The following is a 26,135-nucleotide window of genomic DNA, read 5'->3' on the forward strand; positions in this document are numbered from 1 at the left end:
AGCTACAGTTAGGGGAACTTTCTCTCTGAAAGGATAATAAATTGGATTTAATTAATTAGTTAATGATACAAAACTTATGAATCAGATAGACACACGGAGCAGAAACAGAGCATCATATCTTATCATGTTTTTCCTTGGCCCCTTGAGTGTTCAGTAGCTGGGAACACGTTATGACAAAGTTAGGGTTTTGCCAGATATGATGGTTCAAGTCTTTGCTCTTCCTTAGACTCTTTATATTCTAGGCTTCTATCACCATTAATGAAGAACTTACTTCACATAATTTAGGTCTTTAGTAATAAACATTTATGTTTCCCCGAGACATGCTTCTGCTCTGCAGTCATACTCAGCTTCATATGGGAAAGTTCGGAGTGAGAGTAGGCTCAGTGTTTGGGATGCCTTGAGTAGTGAGGCATTCTAAGATTCTTTGGTCTAAGAACCACAATGGAAAATCTGTTATTCCACAGGGAAAATCATCTTCAGAAGTGATTTTTAACTTTTGAGTTTAGTTTAGGATTAGAAATGTATTAGACACTTTGTTTGCAAGCAACTGAAACCAACTCTGGCTTAACTAAAACACAGAAAAGGAGATAAATCATTAAAAGCTAATAGAATCTAACAGAGAACCAGACTATCAATATTTGAAGGGTAGTGTAAAGCCTTGCTCAGAGGTTTAAGGATTGAAACAACAAAAAACATTACACCAAAATTTACCTTTGCAATAAGCAAAAACTACTCAGAATATTTTTGTAGAAAGTAAAAAATCACTCATTACTTCCTAGAAATTAAAACAAAAAGTGAGTGTGAAAAACCTGATAGTTACATTAATATTTATTTGTTTACTAGTATAGTTGAACACATTAAAAATAACCATTTATAGTTTTTTGTAAATATCTAGTCAAACTCTTTGTTTACTAAGGGGTTAGTTTTTCTGGTCAAATCTGTCAACCTTTTGCTTGGTGTTTTTTCTGTCTTTGCTGATATGCTGAGAGAGTGGCTTTCACCATTTAAATGTTGCAGAATATTTTTTGTGTATTTTTGATTCAGTGGATCTGTTTTTTTTTCCTATCTCTAAATACTCCCTTGAGTAATAGTGGCCCACGAGGCCATGGTTTTTATAGGTGGAAAGGAGATAGAATTAGCACTATCCCTCCCAGGTTATTCTGATACTTAATGTCTTAGATCAGATTGCTATAACAAAAAACACTATAGTCTGGTTTAAACAACAGACATTTATGTCTCACTGTCCTGGAGGCTGAGAAGTTCAAGATCAAGGCATGAGCAGATTCAGTTTCTGGTAAGGACCCTCTTCCTGACTTGTAGGCATCCACCTTCTCACTTAATCCTCCCATGGTGGAGAGAAAGAGAGAAACCGTGAGAGAGTTCTAGTCTCCCTTTTCTTATAAGGACATTAATGCCGCCTGGGGGCCCCATTCTCATGACCTCATATAAACCTAATTGCCACATAAAGGCCGGTCTCCCAGATACCATCACTTCAGAGGTTTGGGCTTCAATATCTAAATTTTGGAGCGATACATTCAGTTCATAACACTATCCTTATCCTACCTCTTCTCCACTTCCACCTCAGGAGGAGAATTCTGTTTATTTTTATTTTTGATTTGCTTTTATTACTAATATTACTTATTATAAATGATTCTCATGTCAAAGAATAGCACAAAGTAATAACTAAAAGTTCTTTTTTTAATCCTTAGTAATCCCACACCATAGGAGTAACTAATATTATCTGCCAGAATATGCAAAAAGTAACTGTCAGTATATGCACATTTTACATTTAGATCTTCAGTCAGTCCATCAGGATTTGTGTGTGTGTGTTTAGTATAAAGCGAGGATCCATCTATTTCCAAATATTTAGCTGTTGTCCTTTCAGCATGTTTTGACTAATTCATTTTCCCACACATATAAAATACTAACTTTATACTATATGCCAGTATATGTGTTGATGTATTTGTGTACTTTCAGTTGTTTTAAGATACTAATAGTAAGCTTTTTATTATTTTTACTTTAGTATTTCCACTCCCTCCTTCTGGGCCATTGTTTTTGAATATTTCTTAGCTATTGTCCTTAGTCTAATTTAAAAAATTTTTATCAATTTTCACTGCAGTTACATTGAATTTGTTAATATGGGGAGATCTGATGTCTATGTGGTATTAAGTTTTCCTGTCCAGGAACATGACATATCTTCCATCTATTCAAGTCAGTTGCTTAGGTTTATAGGTTCTTTACAACTCTATTCATAGATGTTTTGAATAGTAATATTTTGCAAATATTGTCTTTTTCTGCAATAAATTTATAGACGTTATCACCTGTTATAATGTGTTAATTATATATTTTCTATACATTTTGCGTGTCTTCTAAGCAACGCTATTATTTCTTTTAATAGCCCTTTACCTGACCTTATTAGGGTTTTCAGGTAATAGGTTTTTCAAATAATAATTCTGTCTGTTCCTTTCTAATACTTATCCTTCCGTTTCTCTCTTATCTCATTACACTAGAATGTCCAGTCTCAGTTGAACAATGATAATGATACTGCACCATCTTGTCTTGATCTTTCTTTAATAGCCATGCCTCCTTTTTCTGTTTTAGTGTTGTAATGGCCACTGATTTGAGAAGAATCTGTTATTAAGAAAGCTTTTCTTAGTTGTTAGGTTTTGTTTTTAAAAATCGGATAGTGAATGTTAAACTTTATTAAATGCCTTTTCAGCATCAAATGAGAAAGTCTTGTGAGCTTACAGTGTGATAAATAGTGTAAAACTATTCTTAAGTTCTTGGAATATCCTACTTGGTCATTGTGTCTTTTTCTTTAAATACAGACCTCAGTGTTATTTCATAATATTACATGCAATTTATAATTAATACTCATAAACTGCTCTTTCATTTGTGTATTTTCTGTTTTATTATTAGGCTTATGATAACTTGCTAGAATAATTTAGAATACTTATGTATATATTTTATGTATCTTGGATTAATTTTAAAACAGTAATTATCTATACTTGAGAGCATGATGGTACATATTTTGGGCTTGATACTTTTGGGGGGCAATGATTCAAAAAAATATTTTTCTTCCATAGCTGTTAAATTTAGTAAGTGTGAATTGTCATTTTTTGTAATATCCTCAGTCATCTCTTGAATGGTAAAGTTTTCCCTCTTATTTATTTATTTATTTTGTTGTGTTTTTTTTCCCTCCCAAAAAAGGTTCATGGAATAATATTGTATAGTATTTGTCATTGTTTAGAACTGTTTGAACATGTTTAAACATATTTTTCTTGATTATCTTTTAAGCGATACCCTTCTGCATTTTTGTATTTATTTAAAAATGTTATTAGACATAACTCTAAATTTTAAAGGTATTGTTTATGCAATTTCCATTTTTGAGTGTTTATATCAGTTGGCTTCTTAATCTGAGTATTTATTTTGTCAGGACACATATGTGAGTCATAAACTCTTCAAGAATTTGTTATGTATGTTCTAATATTGTCAGTGAGCAGCATCTTGCTTGACTTTAGTATTCATAAATGTTAGTCTTCTTTCCCTTAAAATGATTTAGATTTTGTCTGTTGCTTTTAGGAAGGAAATCAGTATTATAAGAGAATTTGATGTCATTTCATTTTAACTTTTGTTTGTGAAATTCTTTTTTTCTTCATGATGAAAAATGGAAAAAATTGATTTCACATTTATATGTGTTTTTAAATTTTAATTAATTAATTAATTTATTTTTAATGAGGCTTCTTTGGGATTGCCATGCTTTTAGTCTCTTTTTCCCATACCATTTTGTCCAACTGGAGAGCACCTTAATTCAATGGGAGGTGGTGTTTTGGGTTTTTTTTAAAAGGTATGCTTTTTTTTGGCGAGGAAGATTGGCTCTGAGTTAACATCTTTTGCCAGTCTTCCTCTTTTCTTCCCCCTTCCCACAGCGCTAGCACATAGTTGTATATCTAGTTGTAACTCCTCCTAGTTCTTCTATGTGAGATACCACCACAGCATGGCCTGATGAGTGGTGTGTAGGTCACACCCAGGATATGAACTGGCAAACTCTGGGCTTCCGAAGTGGAACGTGGGAATTTAACCACTATGCCACCAGGCCAGTGCCAAGTGTTTTTTTAATTAATTATTTTTTGGCAGTTGATCTATCTTAAAGTTTTTTATAGAGATTTTTGGTAGAGGAATCCTCTAAAAGAGGATACTTTGGACAGATCCTACATGTATTACTTATCTTTTGCTGAGTAAAAATTACTCTAAAACTCAGCAGCTTTAAAACTACTGTTTGTTATCTCTGTTTCTTTGGGTCAGGAATCCAGGCATGGCTCAGCTGGTCCTTTGCTTCAGTCTCTCACAAGGCTGCAGTTAAGGTGTCAGTAGGGCTGGGATCTCATCTGAAGACTTGACTGGGGAAGGATCTGCTTCCAGTCTTAATCTTGGTCCAGTCTAGTACTTTTCCCACTGCAGCAATATTGGCTGGTATTTGATCTATTTGAGAGTCACTCTTTGGGTCTTATATCTAGCCCCAGGAATATCTAGCATTTTTCAGTCCTTCTTGTTATTCAGTCATAAGTGTGTGTGTGTGTGCCCCTATAGGAGGGAAAGGGAGGGAGGGGGGAAACAGTAAAGGAAGGAGAATGGTCATATGTTAGCATAACTTTTTTCCATTTTAAGACCTATACTTTTTTTTTTCCCATAGGTGCCTTAGCTGGACCAATTATTGTGGAGCCACATGTTACAGCAGTGTGGGGAAAGAATGTTTCATTGAAGTGTTTAATTGAAGTAAATGAGACTATAACGCAAATTTCATGGGAGAAGATACATGGCAAAAGTTCACAGACTGTTGCAGTTCATCATCCTCAATATGGATTCTCTGTTCAAGGAGAGTATCAGGGAAGAGTCTTGTTTAAAAACTATTCACTTAATGATGCAACAATTACTCTACATAACATAGGATTCTCTGATTCTGGAAAATACATATGCAAAGCTGTTACATTCCCCCTTGGAAATGCTCAGTCCTCTACAGTTGTAACTGTGTTAGGTAGGTATGCTTGAATTGTATGTTTTGGTGGTATTGGTGAGGATTATAATAAAAATATTTTCAAGAATTTAAAATGATTGAAATTATATATAAATTTATGTTTAAAAGAATTCATATATGATTTTTCAAGTTGTCTTAAAATTCTGTGATTCTAGGCTCTCTTAAACAATGTCTGTATCTACCTGCCTATCTATATAATGCTATGTAGTTTTTAGCTATTTTTTCTTCATGAAAGATTGCTTTTTATTTTTAATAACTGCTGAGTTTCTTTGACATATTTATTTTCATTATTTTCCCTCAAATTTTCAACCTTTAAATAATCTTTCTCCGTTTTTTTTGAGGAAGATTAGCCCTGAGCTAACTGCTGCCAATCCTCCTCTTTTCTCTGAGGAAGACTGGCCCTGAGCTAACATCCGTGCCCATCTTCCTCTATTTTATATGTGGGACACCTACCACAGCATGACATGCGAAGTGGTGCCATCTCTGCACCCAGGATCCGAACTGGTGAACCCCGGGCCGCCGAAGTGGAACGTGTGCACTTAACTGCTGCGCCACTGGGCCTGCCCCACCCATTTTTTTTAAATGACTTGTCTTGGAGCCATTGACTCCTTCTGTTTGGTTTTTAAATCAATTTTATTTCTGCTGTTGTGGATTTGCATAGCTGTTTGAATCTTGGTCTCCTGCTCATAATGAGTGATCTTTTACCTCTTCCTCTCTGATAACTGTTAAAGTTTATGGTGGAATTTAAAATGAGCTTATTAGCATTAAGATAGCCTCTTGCAGTGAAAGGTAAACCAATTTGGAAATGCTGGTGAATACGTTTGGAATATTAGAACAAGAATTAAGGAGTAATAGCAATGTTAGCCATTTCCACCCGAAGTGAGACTCCTTTAGTGGGCAGGAGGAGGAAGATTGTGCCGAGTCTTCCTGTTGCCTGTCAGGGACTTTGTCAGGTCTGCTGATAGATCCCCATACTCAGTCCTTCTCCAGTTTTCTCCCAGATGTTATTCTCTAATGAACCTTTGTGCTCCTCACATGGTCTCAGTGTCTGCTTCCAGAGAACCAAACAAGTACACAGCTCCTATCATCTAATGGTTTAATTTCCTGAAATGCAGGAAAGCAATTTTGTCCAAATTTGTTATGTTTTTTCATGTTGAGAGATATAATATAAAAATAGAAATAAAATTAAATATTTGAGGACTTTATATGTTTAAGACACTGCCCTAAGAGCTGTGGGGAAATATAACTTAATTTACGAATTTGGTACTTCTGAGAAACATTTTGATTGGAAAGCAAGGCATAAATATCTGAAATATCAAGTGCAGGCCATCAGGTTTTTTACCTGAGGTCGCAAAGTTCAGTGTCAAGAAAATAAAAGAAAAATAGTTTGCATGTGGAAGAGAGCTCATGGGAATGAACTTATTTTTTGCTTTAAATTTTAGTAATTTTTCCTAAATTAATACAGTAACAATGGTTTAAAACTCGACTGTTTATAGTATAAGACGTCATGATTTTATCAGCACCTACTTCTCTAGCTTGATCCATTCCGTCCCTTGCTCCACCTCTCCCAACAACCAAAATTTTATGCTCATAACAGACTATTTGTAGTTCTCTTAACACCTGTCTGTGTTTTTACGTGTATTTTTCCTCCTACCTAGATTGCCACCTTTTCCTCCTGTCTCTCCCTGCATTCTTCTGTTTAACTACTATTCATCAAACCACATCCTTTTGGAAACCATACTGGAAATATCTAGCCCCCACACAATTTGATGTTGTTTTGCTCTTTTGCTGTTGTATCTTGAGCATATTTTTGTTGCAGCAGTTACCATACTGTCTATTATGTTTTCTCCAGTATAAACACATGGTGGACTGCAACTCTGAGCTTTAAAACTTAACTTTATATTTCTGAAGCCTATGAGAGTTCCTGGTATGTAGCAGTCATACACTAAATGTTAAGTAGGGTGTAGGAATGGATTGGCAAACTTGGTAGTCTGGAAGTGTTTTCTAAAAAAACAGTTGAGCCAGTCCTTGAAAGGTGGGTAATTTTTGGGTAGGCACAAAGGAAGCAAGCATAGGGAGAGTAAGTGAGCCAATGCAGGGAGGCAGAAAACATTTATTAGGGCAGAATTTCTTCAGTGTTGGCATAGTTGAAATTTTGGTCTGGAATTCTTTGTGATGGTAAGCTGTTCTGTCCATTGTAGACTGTTTAGCAGTATCCATGGCCTCTACCCACTAGATGCTAGTAGCAATCCCATGGTTTTGACAACTTAGAATGTCTTCAGACATTGCTAAGTGTCCTCTGGGGGAGCGTGGAAGAGATCTTTAACTGTTGAGAAGCTTCGTTGGTGGAACTACTGAATAATTTGTTGATGGTTTAAAGGATTTATATAGAGTACAAGACTTGAAGGCTAGAAATGTAGAGTAGGACCACATTAAAGGAACTTGAATGTTAGGATGGGGAATTTGAGCTTTATGTTATGCAAACTTAGTATACAGTGTTGTGTTTCTTCTCACTTCCCTGCTTCTGCTCTCAGACTCTTGCTGTTTAAAATGTGGTTCATGAACAGCAGCGTTGGCATCACTTGGGAGCTTGTTAGAAATACAAAATTTCAGACTCCTCCTAGACTTATTAAATGATAAATCTACATTTTAGCAGGATCCCCACGTGATTTATATACACAGTAAAGCTTGAGAAACACTGCTTTGACCACCTTCTCACCTTGCTTAGAGGGATGCCTAACTCATAGTAGACCTGATTTAGGAAGTATTGAGATGAGAGTTGTGATTTAGGAAGATCAGTCTGATGTTTGGGTTTTTTTTGGTGAGGAAGATTGTCCTTGAGCTAATAACATCTGTTGCCAGTCTTCCTCTATTTTGTATGTGGGATGCTGCCACAGCATGGCTTGATGAGCAGTGTGTAGGTCCATGCTCCAAATTCAAAACTGTGAACCCTGGGCCTCCGAAGGAGAGCATGCGAACTTAACCCCTATGTCACTGGGCCAGCCCCCCAGTCTGGTGTTTCTGATGGATTGAAATGAAGAGGTCCTGAAATCATGATGTCTCAGCCATGAGGCCATGAAGGCTTGAAATTTTCTAATTTCTGCCACTTGAGTGAAGAAAGAAGCTATTACAAAGGAATAACTAGCAGGACTTTATAACTGACTGGATATAAGAAATAAGGGAAGTTTGAACAATAACAGGTTTTGAACCTTGGTGATTGAGTAAATCTTATTACCATTAATTTAAATAGGCCTGTCTGAATGAAAAACAGGTGTTGGGGATTGGGAGGATGAGATGGTGATGTTCAGCATTTGGTTTTTTAGTTTGAGGATATATAGGCAAAAAATACGAGGCAGGTGGTTAGAAACTGTGGAGTCAAGCCTTGTTTCAGAATTGGAGAAAATTAGGGATCATCAGGGAAGTAGTGTTTATCAGATAAAGGTTTTTAAGGGAGATACAAAAAGTAACTGAAGGCCTAGGGCTGAGTATTTTATTATGGAAAAGGTTGGAAGAAATAGAGATGAAGAGCTCAAAGAGAGCTTTCAGGAAACTTGGGCAAAGTCATATTATTTCTATCAAGAGAAAAAGTTTTTAAGATTACTCTAGCAGCTTTTTTCCACAGTGAGAGTTAAATGTTAGAGAAATTGAAGTGAGTGACCGTTTTTTCATTTCTCCTATGGATGATGCACATAGTATCATTCTAAATGCATAGCCCAGAAGTTAGCTCCTTACAGCCTTAGGGAGTTAGTGCTTAATTCTTCTGGAACTGATTGGGAAGAACTGCGCTGAAGTAGCAAATTCTACCAAGTTAGTCAAAGACAATAGCAAGGAAAAGTATTGAGCCTGTAGATTAGGTGGTGATGTTAAAGTTTCAATGGAGTAGTAGTAATAGAAACCAAATTAAGGGAATGTGATTTAACAAAGAACTTTGGGAAAATTGAAGAACAAATGCTCCATAGTAAAAGAGTTGTTACACGATTGGTTACTTCCTCTTGATGGGATATTACATAGTTGTTAAAATTATGATTGAGAGTTATTGCTGCTTGAAAAACAAAGCCTCAAAGTTGTAGGCATGCCATGATTACATCTGTATAGAGACTAGAAATAGAAAAAGAGAAGGAAATGGAAGAATATGATGACTGCATTAGCATATCGGAGCTGTGGATAATTTTTCTCTGTTTTCCCAAATTTTAGTAATGTTACTTTTTCAATTAAAAAATAGACTTCTGTTGCTGGACGTGCTGGAGTGACTGGGATTGGACTTAGCCTCTCTCTCTAGGAACAAGAGAACCAGGCAAATAAGAAACTTTTTGTTTTGAGGAAGATTAGCCCTGAGCTAACATCTGCTGCCAATCCTCCTCTTTTTGCTGAGGAAGACTGGCCCTGAGCTAACATCCGTGCCCATCTTCCCCTACTTTATATGTGGGACCCCTACCACAGTATGGCTTGACAAGTGTGCTTAGGTCTGCACCCGGAATCTAAACTGGAGAATCCTGGGCCGCCGAAGAAGTTAACCGAACTTAACTGCTGCACCACCAGGCCAGACCCAGCAGTTTTTAGTTGTTGGTCAATAGGCACTGTAGGATTATGATCTCAAACAAGGTGAGTCCTACAGTTGCTTCAGCTCTCTCCTTAGCAGTTTCCAGGCTACTGCTCAGTGACAAGGAATTGGAGCAGCGCTTGGGGCCTCACTGAATTTAAGAGATTGGACTTCAGGAAGGACAGGTGATTAGAATTTGTGGCGTAGAATACTGGAAAGAGGGAGCATCAGAGAGATGGGGAGAGTGAGAGTGAGCGAGTGCTTTAGAGACATATAGAAGGGCTCTCTGAAGTCTTTAGTACTGATGTGTGTACATGTGAGAGGAGACTTTTGAGGTGGAAGAAGGAAGCAACAGAAAGCAGAAGACCTAACAATATCCTGGCGTTCATATAGGGCTGGGGAAACTTCGTGTTCCCTCCAATGAGAGTACACAGGGCATTGGATAGCATCTTAAGGGGAGGCAACAGCAAAACTGCTGGACAAGGAAGGGGGTGCAGAGAAGTTAACGAAATACTGAGGTATTTGAGAAAAGTAACTTTAGAAAGCCAATAAAATTGATAACCAGGAGATTGAGTCCCTTCAGAGGAAATAGGAATAATGTAATTTAAAATTGACTTGAAAATAAATTTTTAAGTTCCTGAAAGATAAAAGTTTCTATTGCTAATGGCATAATTCGTTCAAACCAACTCACCCACAGGGGTTGAAATATTAAAAAACACCATTGAAAGCTTCAAAGAAATAACAACATAATAAGGAATATAACTAGAGCAAAATCTAAGGAGAGGATGAAAACGTAGAAATCAGCCTAGCACTGAAAGCTGAAAGGTGCATTCAACCTGAGGACATTTGACAATTCAGAAGAAACACTGGAGATGCTGAGCTAAGATTTTGGGAGCCTTGAGAAGTGAGAGAGGAAAATAAGTGCAATTCAGCTCAAGATGGGATTTCTAATAACCATTCTCATATTCACCTGGTACCTAAACGCTTATATTTTCAGAACAGTAGTAAACCAGAAGTAAATCAGCCTTCTCATGACTTCTAGGCCTAGTTTATATGACCCAACTAATCTGAACTTAAATTAAGGAGATGCTGGACTGGTTAGTGTTTTCAAGAGCTTGGCAGAAGAAAACACATCTTTTCTGAAGGAAAGGTACCTTTGTTCTAGACCTCAAATTTACTTCTACCTTAATTAGTCAAACATGGGCATGTAGTCTGCTTGAATAGCAGGCATACAAGTAAGGCATACCCCAGAAGCGGTAGCCAGCACAAACAAGACAACACAAACAGACGTGCAAAGATATAAGATGTTGGAATTATCAGACACAGACTGTTAAACAACAATACTTGCCATTTGAATAAATAAGTCAATCTGTAAAATTTCTGTAGAGAAGAAGAAACTATATACAAAAACATCACACAGCAGTTGGCCTCAAGTATTTCTTAGTATATGAAAGCAGTTAACATAAAAGGAAAATAAAAATTGATATGTTTCACTACATTTGAATTAAAAACTTCTGCTCATCAAAATATACCAGACGGGCCTGGCCTGGTGGTGCAGCGGTTAAGTTTGCACATTCCGCCTTGGTGGCCCAGGGTTCACTGGTTCAGATCCCCAATGCGGACCTATGCACTGCTTGTCACACCATGCTGTGGCAGGCATCCCACATATAAGGTAGAGGAAGATGGGTGTGTATGTTAGCTCAGGGCCAGTCTTCCTCAGCAAAAAGAGGAGGATTGGTGGCAGATGTTAGCTCAGGGCTAATCTTTCTCAAAAAGGAACACACCATGGTGTAAAAAGACAAGCCCTAAACTGATACGAGATACTTGCACCAGTTATAATCAAAAAAGGACCCTCTTCCCAAATCAGTAAGAAAAAGCAATTGGCTTTAATAGTCATTTTTCTGAAGAAGAAATTCCAAATTGCCCATAAACATGAAAAGATCCTTAACCTCATTCATAATCTGAGAAATGAAAAAGTCTCAGTGATATGCCATTGCGTGCCTGCGAGACTGGCAAACATTGCGAAGTCTGACAATATCAGTTGTAGTGAGTATACAAACTAACAGGGACTCTAAGATTGGGAGTAGAAGGTACTTTGGAAAGCTTTTTGGCATTATCTGGTGAAGCTGAAAATAAACACAATAGTAGCACTGCCACTGCAAGGGATAAACTTGAGAAACTTTTGCTCAGAAGATACCAAGGTAAATGAATGAGAATGCTTTTAAAATTGTTTATACCAAACAGGAAACAACACCAGTATCTAATAGTAAAGAAATCGTACAGCAGTTAAAGCTAAGTGATCTAAAAATAAAAAGTAAAAAAAATGAGTTCCAAAATAAGAGACTAAGGCTAAATGTTGCCACCTAAATGAACTTCAAGAACACAAAGTTGAATCAAAGAAAAACTATACAAAAATACATGTAGTCTAAGTCCATTCATGTTAAGTTTACAAACAGGTAAAATGAAACTTGTTTAGGTTTGCATTTGTTGGTTGTAGAACTATCATGAAAAGTAAGCAAAAATTTATTTCTAACATCAGTAAGAATGGTGTCACACTTGGGCAGATCGGGTGTTAAGATCAAGAAGAGGCATATGAGGGACTTGGGAGGTGCCAGTATTCTTTATTAAGATGTATGGTGGTTACATGGATGTTTGCTGTAAATTATTCATTACATGGGTTGTATGCACTTTTTATTATTTTATGATCATGCATCTTATAAAAGAGAAAATACATACAGAAAATATTAATATCCCTTCAAGTAAATTGTGAAACAAAAATAGTAGATACAAATCAAGAACACCTGGCATTGAAAGAACCAATTAGAAATCTTGGAAATGAAAAAAAGTCTTTGAGATAAAAACTTAATGCACAGAATAAACTATAGGCTTAAACCAAAGAATTCATGAAGTGAATACCAAGGAATTTATGCAGAAAGAAGCACATAAAATTTGCTAGGAAATGTGAAGAGAGAGCTAGGATATCTGGAGCGTAGATTGAGAGTGTCTAACATTATGGTTACTTTCCCTTGCTGAGGAGCTTTCTTTTACCAGAAAAAGGTAGGTGGCATGTACATTCCAATAAACGTAGCTCTTAATGATGTTACATTTTAACAGTGTAGGTCCATACTGGTAACGTATTTTAAAATGTATTTTTCTTTAAACATTTTTGCTGGAAAATGAAGCATTATATATTAAAGGTCCCCTTTTTTCCAGAGTAATAATATCTTTAATCTCATAATGGAACTTATCATCCAATTCACAGGAATTTTTTTGTATGTATTACTAATTTTGAGGGAGAACTCATATATAACTGTAAAGAAAAGCATCTCCTTCCCAGAGAGAGCCGTCTTTGTAATGGTTCTATAGAAAGACGGCTTCTTGTTTGTCCTGGCTTATGATCTCTTGTTCCAAGAATCCAGTTGATGTTGACATTACCTAAAAAGCGTGTGTGTAAATTTTATAGGTAGTTACCTCTAAGTTTATGAAATATGGCTAGATGTGGCTTGGAAGGGTGTAAATATATTCTTAATTGAAATGTAACTAATTTTTTAAAATTTAAACAGTTGAACCCACTGTGAGCCTGATAAAAGGGCCAGATTCTTTAATTGATGGAGGAAACGAAACAGTAGCAGCCATTTGTATCGCAGCCACTGGAAAACCAGTTGCACATATTGACTGGGAAGGTGACCTTGGTGAAATGGAATCCACTACAACTTCTTTTCCAAATGAAACAGCAACAGTTGTCAGCCAATACAAGCTGTTTCCAACCAGATTTGCTAGAGGAAGACGAATTACTTGTGTTGTAAAACATCCAGCCTTGGAAAAGGACATCCGATATTCTTTCACATTAGATATACAGTGTAAGTAATGATAACGTTTGCTTTTTAAACGTCATGCATTTTAATTTTCTTCCTTTGATGTATATCATACTTTTTAGTTTGAATATTTAGTATTCAGGTATTCTTACAGCTTTTCCTTGTTGACATTTTTTCTTAATTTTTAAAATATTTTTGTGGAAATTTCATTTAACCAGAACATTTTTTATCAGTTTGTAAAAAGAGAAAATGACTTTAAAACTGCTCTCCAACAAAATTATTTAACCCTATCCTATTTATTTACTTATTTTGGTGAGGAAGACTGGCCCTGAGCTAATATCTGTTGCCAATCCTCCCCTTTTTGCCTGAGGAAGATTGTTGCTGAGCTAACATCTGTGCTAGTCTTCTTCTATTTTGTATGTGGGACGCCACCACAGCATGGCTTGATGAACCATATGTAGGTCCATGCCTGGGATCCGAACCAGCAAACCCTGGGCTGCTGAAGTGCAGTGTGCAAAATCAACCGCTATGCCACTGGGCAGTCCCCAACTTTACCCTTTTTAGATCTTGAAAATAGACTGGACTTAAGTGAATTGTGGAAATTTATGCCTCAAAATGTGCATTACTTAGAGACAAATGACTCCTTCTCCGAGCCACTTAACTCAGCTATTGTTCAGTTATATTGACACTACCCATGAGGTTTTTAGCAAGAATATTTTACTTCCTAGGTGCATTTTAGTTAGTTTGAAAATTTGTAGTTTTTCAGTATTATTTCTAATCTGATTTTATTGGCCATGTTATAACATTCTTATGTAAGTAAAACAATATTTTAAAGACATCATTGAGATAATAACCATTATAGATAAGGTTCAAAGCTGACCCATCTTGTACTTTTATTTTTTTGTTAAGGGGTACTCTCTCATGTGTATGTGTGTGTGTATATACTTTTCCCTTTTCTATAAAGTTTCTCAGTTTTTGATACATTCTTCGTGTAGCATTTTAAAATTTTAAACGAGAAAAAGTGGTGGTGCTGATAGCTTATAGCAAGGATAATGAAAATTAAGCAGATTAGAGAGAAAATTAGAAGTTTTTGGGTTCTGTTGTCATTTCCATCCATGAGCACATCATAAACCTAGGTAGATTTTTATAGGAGATGTTGTATTTTTTGTTGTTATTTGATATGACATGCCTGGAATTTTAAATTATAGATATTCATCACACTTGGTATGATAGTTTCTAAAGCTAATTCTAAGGATCTTTTTCAACATTTATAATGTTAAACCTGAGAAGTGATCTTATGTGAGTGTTATTACCATTGTATTCTTCAGTTCAAATACCTTCCTTTCTCCGTACTTCTCTGGAGAATGCAAATTTTTCTTTTTCCTTTTCCTACTTTGCTTTCACAGACTTTTAACTTTTTCCTTTTTCTTGTAAAACTCAGATCCCAATTGTAAGTACTGTTAATATTTTTCTCATATGTATTTTTTCCTTCCCTGTGTCTAATAATGACTGAAATTTTCAATTTGTATTATGTATATTTTTTGTTTACTTGGGTGCAATCCTAAGTATGTAAAAATATTTCTTCTAATGTAAGACTTTATAGTTATGGCTTAGATTTATTGGCTTGCTCTTAAAATATTTTTAGAGTACTCATGACTTCTTTTCCTCTTTGTAATTGGGACCTGTAAAACATGTGAACAAAATTTAAGGTGATAAAATCTTACATCCAAAATTCACATCTCAAAATTTGGAAGTATTGTTTGGGGATACTTTAAAACCTATCCTCTCCTCCTTTTACAAGAAATTAAACTCACAGATATCTGTACTGTTCAGCAACATCTTTTTAGTACCAATTTTAAGTTACAAATGTGTTTAATTCTTGATTTTTATAAGAGGCAGGCATTTCTTTTTAAAATTACTAAGGAACCTTAGTAAAAGTTTAATTCTTTACCACTTTTCTGTAAACCTTGCTTGACAATATGTCAAGCTTCCCTGGCAGAGTTAAAGACTGACCTGGTCTCTCTCTAACTTCACATTTGGCCATGTACTATTATCTAGTTCACTATGTGGCTCGCAGAAAGAAGGAGGGTTCTTGCACCATGAGTAAGTAACATTTCCTTGGGGAAGTCTTTTATGACTTTCCCCAACCCTATGCCCAGTGTAGATTAGGCTCTTTCTCTTTTTTCTTAACATCCTATTCTTTTCCTTCTTGGCCCTCATAACAGATGTTTAGTTAAATATTTTTAAAATGTCATCTTTCCTATTACTGTTAGAACATAGATTTTATGTTCTAGTCTAGAGTGTATATGTATAGCAAATGCCTAAAACAGTGCCTGTTACTTACTAGGAGCTAAATAATATGATGGTTGAATGAATGATTAGTGTTGGATTTGATAGTTTGAAGGCATAAATTTTTTTCCTGGTAGATATGGATAATTGCTTTTTAACTAGTTGTATTGTAAAAGACCTTTGGGTGCATTGAATGGATAAAAGTTCATGTTTTAGAACAGTTGAGGCCTTGGATAATTTACTTTAGTTGTAATTATAGTCTTTGAAAGTTTGTGTCACATCTCTACATGTCCATAGAATATTAACTGTAGTATAAGAAATCTAATCTCTGTAATTGAATTGATATCTCTTAGGGGATATTTCCTTTCAGATTAAACATTTCTTTAAAGACAGTTTTATGTGGTGATTTGGTACTTAAATGCCAAGTCTCATTATCAAATTAAGTACGATAATGTATTTTCATTGTTCATATGTCTCTACATATGTCATAATAGGACTCTCGTTTTTTGCTTTTTCTCATTATAGGTTTGTGAATATTCTTACATTCAGCCTCTAATAACTAGAACTGTGCATGCTTATATAGTTGCCTAGTATTTGGGTACTCATTGTCCATTCATTCACTCATTCTTTTAGTCAACTAATATTTATTGAGTACTGTCTTCCACATTGGTTATGTATATTGAGAGAAGGAAAAATGATTTCTGTTCTTCTAAAGTTTAGTGTATTATGTTAATGCTTTATTATTGTATGTTGCATTTATCATTAACAAAAGATAATCTGCCTTGTCATGAATTTATTTTATAGATGCTCCTGAGGTTTCAGTAACAGGCTATGATGGAAATTGGTTTGTAGGAAGAAAAGGTGTTAATCTCAAGTGTAATGCTGATGCAAATCCACCACCCTTCAAATCTGTGTGGAGCAGGTAACAATGTTAGATACTTCTAAAGATAAATTATTGCAAAGTGAAAAATATTATTAAATCGTATTTAAAGTAATTTTTATCAGTGTAATACATGATAATAGTAATAGCTGAAAATTAAATTAAATGAAGAGTTTCTAAGTGTTCTTCTGTCCCACCTCTCCCCACCATCCTTCTCCCACAGTTCTATTCCTCAGAGGCTACTTTAGCAATTCCTTCTGGTAGTTACCATCATAGGTCTTAAACCTAAGATTTACTAATTTTTAACACTATCAACTTATTATGATAAATGAAAATTTAATTTTGTCTCCCCCTTCACACACAAACATGCTCATATATATTCCAATGTTTCATAGCCCCAGTGAAATTAAGCTACTTTTAGTTCAACTCTGTAATCATTGTTTGCCTCCCAATGACAGATGAATATTATTTACTGAGAGCTAAGTAGTATACTGGAATGCTGTTTTCTTTTGTCTAAAGCTATTTGTTTTCCCTGAGGCTAATAATTGCTTCTTTTTACTTGTGTAGTTTACTGTCTGAGTATCCTTAATTCTCTTTACCTATTAAATTTCAAACTTATACTGAAGTTTTCCTTTGTATTTCTCAGTATTGGGGGCTCTTCTCCAGTATAGAGACTTGTATCTGTCAACTGTGGATAATTTTCCTATTTTTCTTATTCTCTGTTCATTTTTCATAGCATCTTTTTCTTGTTTTATGCATGGTAGTGTCTTCTTGTTCCTTCCTAGGGATACTAGAGTTGTTTCCTCTGCGGAGAGTTTTTTCTGCTTTCTACCTACTGTCTCTTTTGTTCCTCCAAGGTTTTGGTGGTTTTTTGTGTTTGTTTGTTTTTGTTTTTGGTTTTTTTACTGAGGAAGATTGACCCTGAGCTAACATCTGTTGCCAATTTTCCTCTTTTTGCTTGAGGAAGATTGTTGATGAGCTAACATCTGTGCCAGTCTTCCTCTATTTTGTATGTGGGATGCCACAGCATGGCTCAGCAAGTGATGTGTTGGTCTGTGCCTGGGATCTGAACCCACAAACCCTGGGCCACTGAGGTAGAGCATGTGAACTTAACCCCTATGCTACTGGGCCAGCCCCTCAAGTTTTTTTGTTTGGTCTTTTATTTTGTAGATGTTCCTTAATTTCTCAGTGTCCAGTCATTTCACATTGATGTATTAAAATAAAATGCTGAGTGGAAACTGCCTCTATAATGAGGATTACTCATTAGTAGATTCTACTTAGAGTGATCAGGTAGAGAGCTCGTTATTTTCCTGGGGAAGCTTCAGATGGCACTTATGGAAGAGTGGAGGTCTTTTTTTCATGACCGTTCAGTTTATTTATTGAATTAACCTTCATTCTTTTGCTTAAAACATAAATGCCTGGTAACTGTACAGAGTTGGGAGGAGTCTATTGTCTTTTCAACTTTCAGCTAATCTTATTTCTAGCCCTCTGCCTCACTCTGGCCTTCTGCAGTACAGTGAGTCAAATTCCAAATCTTCCTTGTGTTCTTTGGAGCAAATTGGCTGCTTTCTCATCTGTTTGCCTTCTGCAAGCACTTCTTCAGCCCAAAGCAGAACTTTTCAGCCTTGGCACTCTTGACATTTTGCACTGGGTAAATGTTTGTTGTGGGAGGCAGTGCTGTGAATTGTAGGACATTTAACAGCATCCCTGGCCTCTGTTCTCTAGAGCAAGTAGCACTTTGCTCTCCCCGTCTCTCCCCCCGTCTCCCAGTTGTGGCAACCAAAAATGTCCCCAGACATGCTGCCAGCCAACAATGTCTCCAGATGTGCCAAACACCCCTCACAGACAAAATCACTCTTGATTGAGGAACACTGGCCTGAGGCGTAGATTGTTTTCTCCTTCTGCTTTCTGTCTTCTAAAAGTTTGTTGAAGCATCTTGTCTGATGAATCCTGCCTCCTGTTCTGTTTCTCCTCATGAGTTTTTAATAGCTTTTTAATTCCTTTACTCTTGTTTTAGGTGGGATTTTGTGGGAGCAGGGAAACAGTGTATTTGGTCAATCTATTGTCTTTAAGCAAAGGTACAATTTTAAAAATAGAGAGGGCCTTTTTCACTTACATTTTCTTAAAAGTGGGGAGCAGTTATTGGGTAAGATGTGTGATAGGGTATTTCTGAAAGTCTTAGAATTCTGAGTTCTCATCCTAGTGTCTGTAGTTGGAGATGTCTTTTTTGAGTAAGTTATTTAACCTCTCTAATCTTTTGTTCCTATTGATAATAGTACTTTATAGAGTTTTTACTAAGGTAGAGAAAGTGGATATAAATCACATAACGTAGGTAAAAGCGTAGATGATGCTTAGCATGTCATTTGTTGTTGAGTTTAATGTGATGTTTAGATTTTTCTGCCTGTGGCTTATTTGAATGAACAACTTTAAAGGATTATAAGCCATGTTTATATTTCTCAGAAAGGGAATAGAATTTTGGGCCCAAAGTATAGAGATAATTGATAAGATATGTATGTTCACTCTTATCCTTCTAGAGAAAGAGTTCACCTTTTGAAAACTAATGCATGTAAAAATGTTCTTTCCAAAGTCCTCTTAAGAAGAAGTTTGTGTGTTTTTGTTTTTAGTTTTTAAACCATGTAAATATTACCTTTATCCTTCAATGCTAAATTAAAGTACTAACAACTGCATGGTAAATAGTAAGTTTCTATTGAATGGACGAGTGGATGAGCTTTTTGAAAACCTACTTATCTCAAACTATAGTAGTAGAGTGCCTGGGTTTACTTGACTTTTTATCCTCTTATCTTAAAAAATAACTTATGGACTTTAAAAACAGTTTCAAAATAAAGACCTGTTGGTGGTGTTTTTTTCTTTTTTCTGTACCCTAAGGTTGCAAAAATGATGTATAACAGTATACTTAGTTCCATTGCAGTGAATGGCTTTAGAGTTCTTATAGTGAGATTTTATTCCTGTTATGGGTTATAGTAATGTTTATACTAGATAGAACCTCTTAGTAAAATTAGTATAGGCACTGTTTAAACAGAGCTACTATTGATACTAAAAGGTGCCTTGGTTTTTATTATTACAGATGCCCACCTTGCAAATGAAATTCTTTTATAAGAAAACCCTTCTTTGTGCTTTAGAAACTAACAATCTTTGGATGGGGCACAGTATAGATTTGCTTAGTATTAAATGGTGCTCTTTAAATATGTTACAGCAGGTGCTAAAACATTATCATTTACTTAGATGACTTTTCTTTAAGAAAATTGTAGATATATCATGAATAGATCTGTAATTCACTGAGGATTATTTTAATTCCTTTGATATTTCAAATAATATACTTTTCTAATTTTCCAAGTTTTCTTTAAAATCACTGTTTTTTTCCTCTCCTTCCTTCCTATTCTAATATATTTGCCTAGCTATACTTAGATGAATGGATATTTTGAAAGAATGGATACTCTTAATGGACTTTATTAGTTCATCTTTATTAAAATGAAAATTCATAACTTATATGCTTTCATTTCATAGTGAATTTTACCTGAATGATGCTGGTTCTTTACTAACACTTCAAAAATATAATATCTTATTTAAATAGCTGTCAATGAATAGAGTCTGAAATATTTAAAATAATTTCATGCTTTTTAAAATCTAGGTTGGATGGACAGTGGCCTGATGGTTTATTGGCTTCAGACAATACTCTTCATTTTGTCCATCCACTGACTTTCAATTATTCCGGTGTTTATGTCTGTAAAGTGACCAACTCTCTTGGTCAAAGAAGTGATCAAAAGGTCATCTACATTTCAGGTAAGTTACTATCTACTTGAAAATGTGTTACTTAAATTATTCCTATAAGGACAATCATGACAATAATACTGTGACCTACGTGGTAATTTATACTTGTGAAGGTATAGATTCCTCAGGTTGGGGTTTTCCAAATAATCTAAAAGAGGTATATTAAAGTGTATATTTTAAGACCTATGTATATAGTTAATTTTTCAGTTAAATAGTATTAACTATTCCTTTTATAGGTAGTGTGTGCACTTTTCTAGGTTCTTTCATCTTTACACCAAGAACAGACATTAGGTTTGTTTGGTTGGTTGGTTGGTTTTGGTGGCTGCTCTACCCACAAGTGTCTGATAAGTAAAATGGGATATCAACTTTGATGACCTGGCTTATTAAATAACATTGTATGTCACTCAATATGGGACTATACCAGAGTAGGTTACTGAGAGGTGAAGTAGGAATGCTACCGAAAATGTTCTAATGAAATAAAATTTAAGCTGTTTCTTATTGTAAGTCCTTAAGCCACTAAGAACTTAGATTTTTCACATTCTGTTTGTTTCATTGTGAACATTTTTGTTAATTTGACTGAGTATAAATTTGGGTAGTCACAAAATTTAGTTAGAGCTAAAAATATTTTTTTTCTGGATGTGGCTATAAATAATAAATTATCAATGGAATGCTTATTTATAAAAATTTATAAAATATTTTGAGCATCTTCTACTGACTCTAAGAATGTAGCAATCTTCTTGTCTAATAAATGGAAAATTAAAGGAAAAAGGAAAAGAACCTTGAGAAATGCAGGTTTGTATGGTAGTTATAAAATAGTTAAGATTTTTATCTCTGTTCAAATCTAAAACTAACTAAACTACAGATTTTAGAGCAGTTTTAGATTTGCTTTAATGTTGTATGCTCAGTCATTATATGGTCACTCACTCTAAAAACAGTCTTCCTTATTCTTTCTTGTGGCACTTACCACCGTTGGTAGTTGTGTGCATTTATTTACTTATTATCTCTTCTCATTAAGCAGTTTTTGTTTGCTTTATTTACCGTCTTAGACTCAGCACTTACTTAGTACCTGGCACATGATAGGGACTCAAATATTTTTTTGTATGAATCTCACAAGAAGCTTAAAGCTGTCACATCCCAGCCTAGCCCTTTCTGCCAGCAGCAGTGGTTTAGTGGAAATCTGAATGAGATTAAAGAGTAATATATTAGTTTCCCTTTCTTCCCTTAGGAGTCTTTTATTGAAAAAAGAATCTTAAATCCACAGGAGATGCATATTTAAAATGTAGTTACCTAAAGACTGCTTACTTTTTTTTTTTCTGTAGTACAAAGTTTGGTGTGAGATTTTACTTGTAATTCTTAGGCGCAATGTATTATAATTGTGTAATCATTTAAGTAAAGGCTCAGTTTGGGCATTCTTATATATACCGATTTCATTGGTGATATCCTAAATTTATACCTTTTGACATTCTGGGTCCACATCCCAGTACTCCTGACTTGTGTGTCTAACCCCCTGTTAATGGTCATTAACGCTATGTAGAAATATAATAGGCATTTATAACTTAACATTCAAAACTGAGGTCTTGATCTTTCTCCTGCCCCTTGCCACCAAACATCTTCCTCCAACAGTCTTCCTCCTTTCAGTTATTGGTAGCTCCAGCCTTACATGTGCTCAGGGTATAATCCTTGATACTTATCTTTGATTTTTGATTTTTCTTTCATACCCCACCCAATCCATCAACAAATCGATGCCAGCTCTCCCATTATATTATATGCAGAACTTACCAGTTCTCCACTGCTAGCATTTTGGTCCAAGCCATCAGAAACCCTTTCTTCACTATTAGAACAGCCATTTAATCTTCCTACTTTCAGCCTGTTATCAAATGAGCAGGCAGAATGATCCTTTTAAAGCACATGTCAGATCATGTCACTTCTCTCCTCCAAACCTTCCATGGACTTCCCATTTTACCCACAGTGAAAACCGTATCTTTACAATGACTCATAAGGCTCTGTACATGGTCTGGTCCTAGGTTGTCTCTCTGCCCTCATCTCTTATCTCCCTTGCTCACTTAACTTCCGCCACACCAGCCTCCTTGTTTTTCCTTGAACATAACAGGCACATTCCTACCTCAGAGTCTTTGCACTTGTTGTTTCTACTGTCTGGAATGCTCTTCAGATATCCTCATGGATCTTTCACTCGCTTCCTTTAGATCTTTGCTCACATACCACCTTCACGTCTGTATTTCAAATTCAAAACTTCTCCTTTACTACTTTCTGACCTCTTTCTCTGCCTTATTTTCTCTACAGTACTTATTGCCATGTGGTAGGCTATATATTTTATTTATATGCTTGTCTGTTCTTACCCCCACTAAAACATAAGTCCTAAGAGGAAAGGATTATTATCTGCTTTAATTACTATATTCCCACCATCTGCAATAATGTTTAGCATGTAATAGGTATTCAGTAAACTTTTGTTGCATGAATGAATAAATTTGAGAAGAAAACAATCAGAAAAGAATTAAAAATCCGGAGTCTGCTTTTATGTTTATTTTCTTTGACAAAGGAACTAATGTAATACGGGTGGTGAACTTTACACATTTTTTTATCAACCTCTACTGGATCATGTAAGAGGGGAAATCAAATTTTGAGTAAATATGGTTTACTGAGAAAAATTACGGTTAATTACCACTAAGTACTTCAGAAAAAGATAGCATTATATGAGATAGTTTTCTTCAAGTAATCATCAAGAATTAGACTTTACCTTTCTATCCAAAGTCTTTAATATAGTACCTTATGCTGATTTTAGTTAATTTCTCTAAGAGCTTCTTGCAGTATATCAAGTATCCTAGATATAATATTGCCTTTCTAAAATGACTAGTAAAGCCTCGTAGGCTTTTATCAGAATAAAAGGCCATATCAAACCATTAGTCTTTTTTTATTGTAACTTATATGTACTCTTTTTCCTCTAGGAAAAAATTTTACCTTAGTATTAAAATTGATATTTTAAAATTTCAGAAATGATTTTTAAAAATATTTATGAAAAGAATGTATCTTATGACTGGAGATTAAAAGTTCTGCTCAGAACAGAGTAGAGTTGGCAACTCTGTTTGAGAGAAATTGTTCATAATTTTATTACACATTGTCCCATATTGGTATGCATAAGATTTTGGGCAAGAGGTGATTGATTCAAGATTGCAGTACATATTCAACTTTAGTTGTTACTCATGGGTACGGTGGCTCTTTGTCCAGTACTAACCAACTGCTGTAAATTGTCGTTTTCTTGTTGCTTTTGGTATGTCTTTTTTTTCTTAACTGATACTTCTTCTCTTTGAGAATAGAGAAGCAAATTTTTACATATCACATAAGTTCCCCTGTGCCTAAAACTCAAAGTATATTCCTATGAAAATACTGAATTTTACATTGTTGATTTCACATCAAGGATCCAGACATAATATCAGACTTAAGAATCCACACTTACTTAGCAGTCCTTAAACTTTAAAATTCATAGATTTTGTTTATTTAAACAATTCATATAAAGTCTAAAAGAAAAAGAAATAATTGATTTAATTTCTTTCAACATAATATTTATTAGGCTGAAATATACTTTATAGCAACAGAGGCCTTACTGGACTATTTATTTTCCTATTTGACAGACCTCATTAATTTGAAAAAGAAACTTAAGAAGTTCTTCATTTGGGTGTGGAGAATGCAGTCTACTAGTTCATTACATTTGTTATATACTCGTTTATCACATATTTAGCAAAGGATGTAAAAAAATATTGTTTTAAAAAATAAGGAATGCTGTTGGGAAGGATTTTAAGTGATGATAATTAAGTAGCTATTAGTGATTACAAAATAGTCCTCCTGCCACTTTACATGAATTGTGACTCTTACTGCAATTATCTTGGAGTACAGCAAGAATTAGAAAACATGAATCATTGTTGTATATGCATTGTTATGTGTCCATTGCTTAAAATACAAAATAATAAAGTATTATCAGTAGTCCTTCTTTCATAGAATCATATTAGTAGTGAGGCTGTGCTATTTTTAACACTGGTTGAGAAGGGGATGGTAGGTTAAAAAGTTTCTAGAACCTCTGACAAAATTAAATAACAAGATTTTTAAATAGGTTTTTTTTTTTTGGTTACTCTTTTTTTAGTTAGATTTTTCTCAAAGCTATATTTTGTTAAATCTGAGTTAAATAGACAGTAGACATCTATCTGTGTTCACATAGAGAACACTGCAAGTAAAAATAAGAAATGTCAGGGATTTTGTGTTTTTTTGAGGAAGATTAGCCTTGGGCTAACATCTGCTGCCATCCTCCTCTTTTTGTTGCCCATCTTCCTCTATTTTTCTTTTCATTTCTTCTCCCTGAAACCCCCCAGTACATAGTTGGTGTATTTTAGATGTGGGTCCTTCTAGTTGTGGGATGTGGGATGCCACCTCAGCATGGCTTGATGAGCAGTGCTAGGTCCATGCCCAGGATCTAAACTGGTGAAACCCTGGGCCACCGAAGCAGAGTGCATGAACTTAACCACTTGGCCTCGGGGCCAGCCTTGAAATGTCAGTGATTTTTAGTTTTTTTTATTTTTAGGATACTTGGTAAAAATGTTCAGTTAGATATCTTAGACTTGGTGAAAACTCAGATGTATGCAATCTTCTGAGAAAAAATAGCATTTCATTAAGAGCTGTCAAAAACTCTTAAAATCTTATGTTCACAAAAATGTGTGAATTATGACTAATTACTTAGGTGATTTGTAGTTTTGTTTAAGCATGCCGATACCAGTATTGTAATCCTTTCTTCTTTGGGAATCATTGTAAAGTTGACATTTAATACTTAAAACCTGACTTTTCCGTAAGTCCTCTCCTTTCAGAAAATACAAAAATTGTCTTACAAATGATTGATTTTTAGTTTGTTTCCTTAATATTCTGGTTCTGTGAAGTTGGATTATATAAGGCTTTATACTTTTATACTAGAAATGATCCTACAATTCCACAATTGTTTTTTTAAAGATTGGTTTGGTCAGCTAGTGAATGTGTTTTCACAAATTAAAACTCTTCCTTGATTCACTTACTTACATAGAATCTGGTAACTAATATTCACTTCAAGGTGCTTGACAGGATTGCCTGTTATATTGGTTTAAGCTCACAGGAAATTAGTTATGCTGTGCTTGTTAAATTTTATACTGTACTTGCTAAATTTTTACCACATTCTATACATATGGCATTCCGTGATGAAACCTGTTTCAGTAAGTATTTTTCTTTAGCTTGTAATTTTAGAATAACTTACCCCATGTAGATTTAGTATTTTTCTAACAATCATTTTTTAAAAGCTCTATCAGTACCACTCATTTAAAAATTAATTATAGGAGGTTACCATTTGGGTCATTTATTTTTGTCTATGAAGAAATTCAAGATTTTTTAACTCATTCTTTCTTCAAACTCAAGAATTTTGTGTAACATGACCTACAAATACCACTTAATTGACAATTAACCAGTCTTTAATTTTTACTATTTATGTTTAGTTGCTTTTTAATATTAATGGCTATTTACTTTGTAACCTAGTGGCAATACACAGGATCATTTGCATCTAATATTCAAGTATTATTAGAATGTTCTCTCTAAAATATTAGCTACTCTTTTTGGAACTCGGTCCTAAAGCAAAGTGACATTAAATTTTGCAAATATGGTTGAAATTCCTCAATTTCCTAAATGTTCATATATCCTGCCCGTGGGGTATAGACATGATGACGTTTTTGTAACACTTTATAACTTGTTTTTACTTTGTGTATT

The 26,135-nt window shown here is 34.8% G+C and overlaps 1 protein-coding gene across 3 annotated transcripts in view; it reads left to right on the forward strand.

The window, feature by feature from the left end:
- The window catches only part of NECTIN3 (nectin cell adhesion molecule 3), a 134,505-nt gene that overhangs the window by 32,287 nt on the left and 76,083 nt on the right, over nucleotides 1-26,135 (forward strand). For all 3 annotated transcript variants that reach the window (XM_046659276.1, XM_046659277.1, XM_046659275.1), the window contains exons 2-5: nucleotides 4,694-5,035; nucleotides 13,139-13,435; nucleotides 16,484-16,601; nucleotides 20,209-20,360. In XM_046659276.1, coding sequence (XP_046515232.1) covers nucleotides 4,694-5,035; nucleotides 13,139-13,435; nucleotides 16,484-16,601; nucleotides 20,209-20,360 — 909 coding nt within the window. The remainder of the gene's footprint in view (nucleotides 1-4,693; nucleotides 5,036-13,138; nucleotides 13,436-16,483; nucleotides 16,602-20,208; nucleotides 20,361-26,135) is intronic.

This window comes from Equus quagga, chromosome 4, assembly GCF_021613505.1.
Source record: "Equus quagga isolate Etosha38 chromosome 4, UCLA_HA_Equagga_1.0, whole genome shotgun sequence".
Classification (NCBI taxonomy): domain Eukaryota; kingdom Metazoa; phylum Chordata; class Mammalia; order Perissodactyla; family Equidae; genus Equus; species Equus quagga.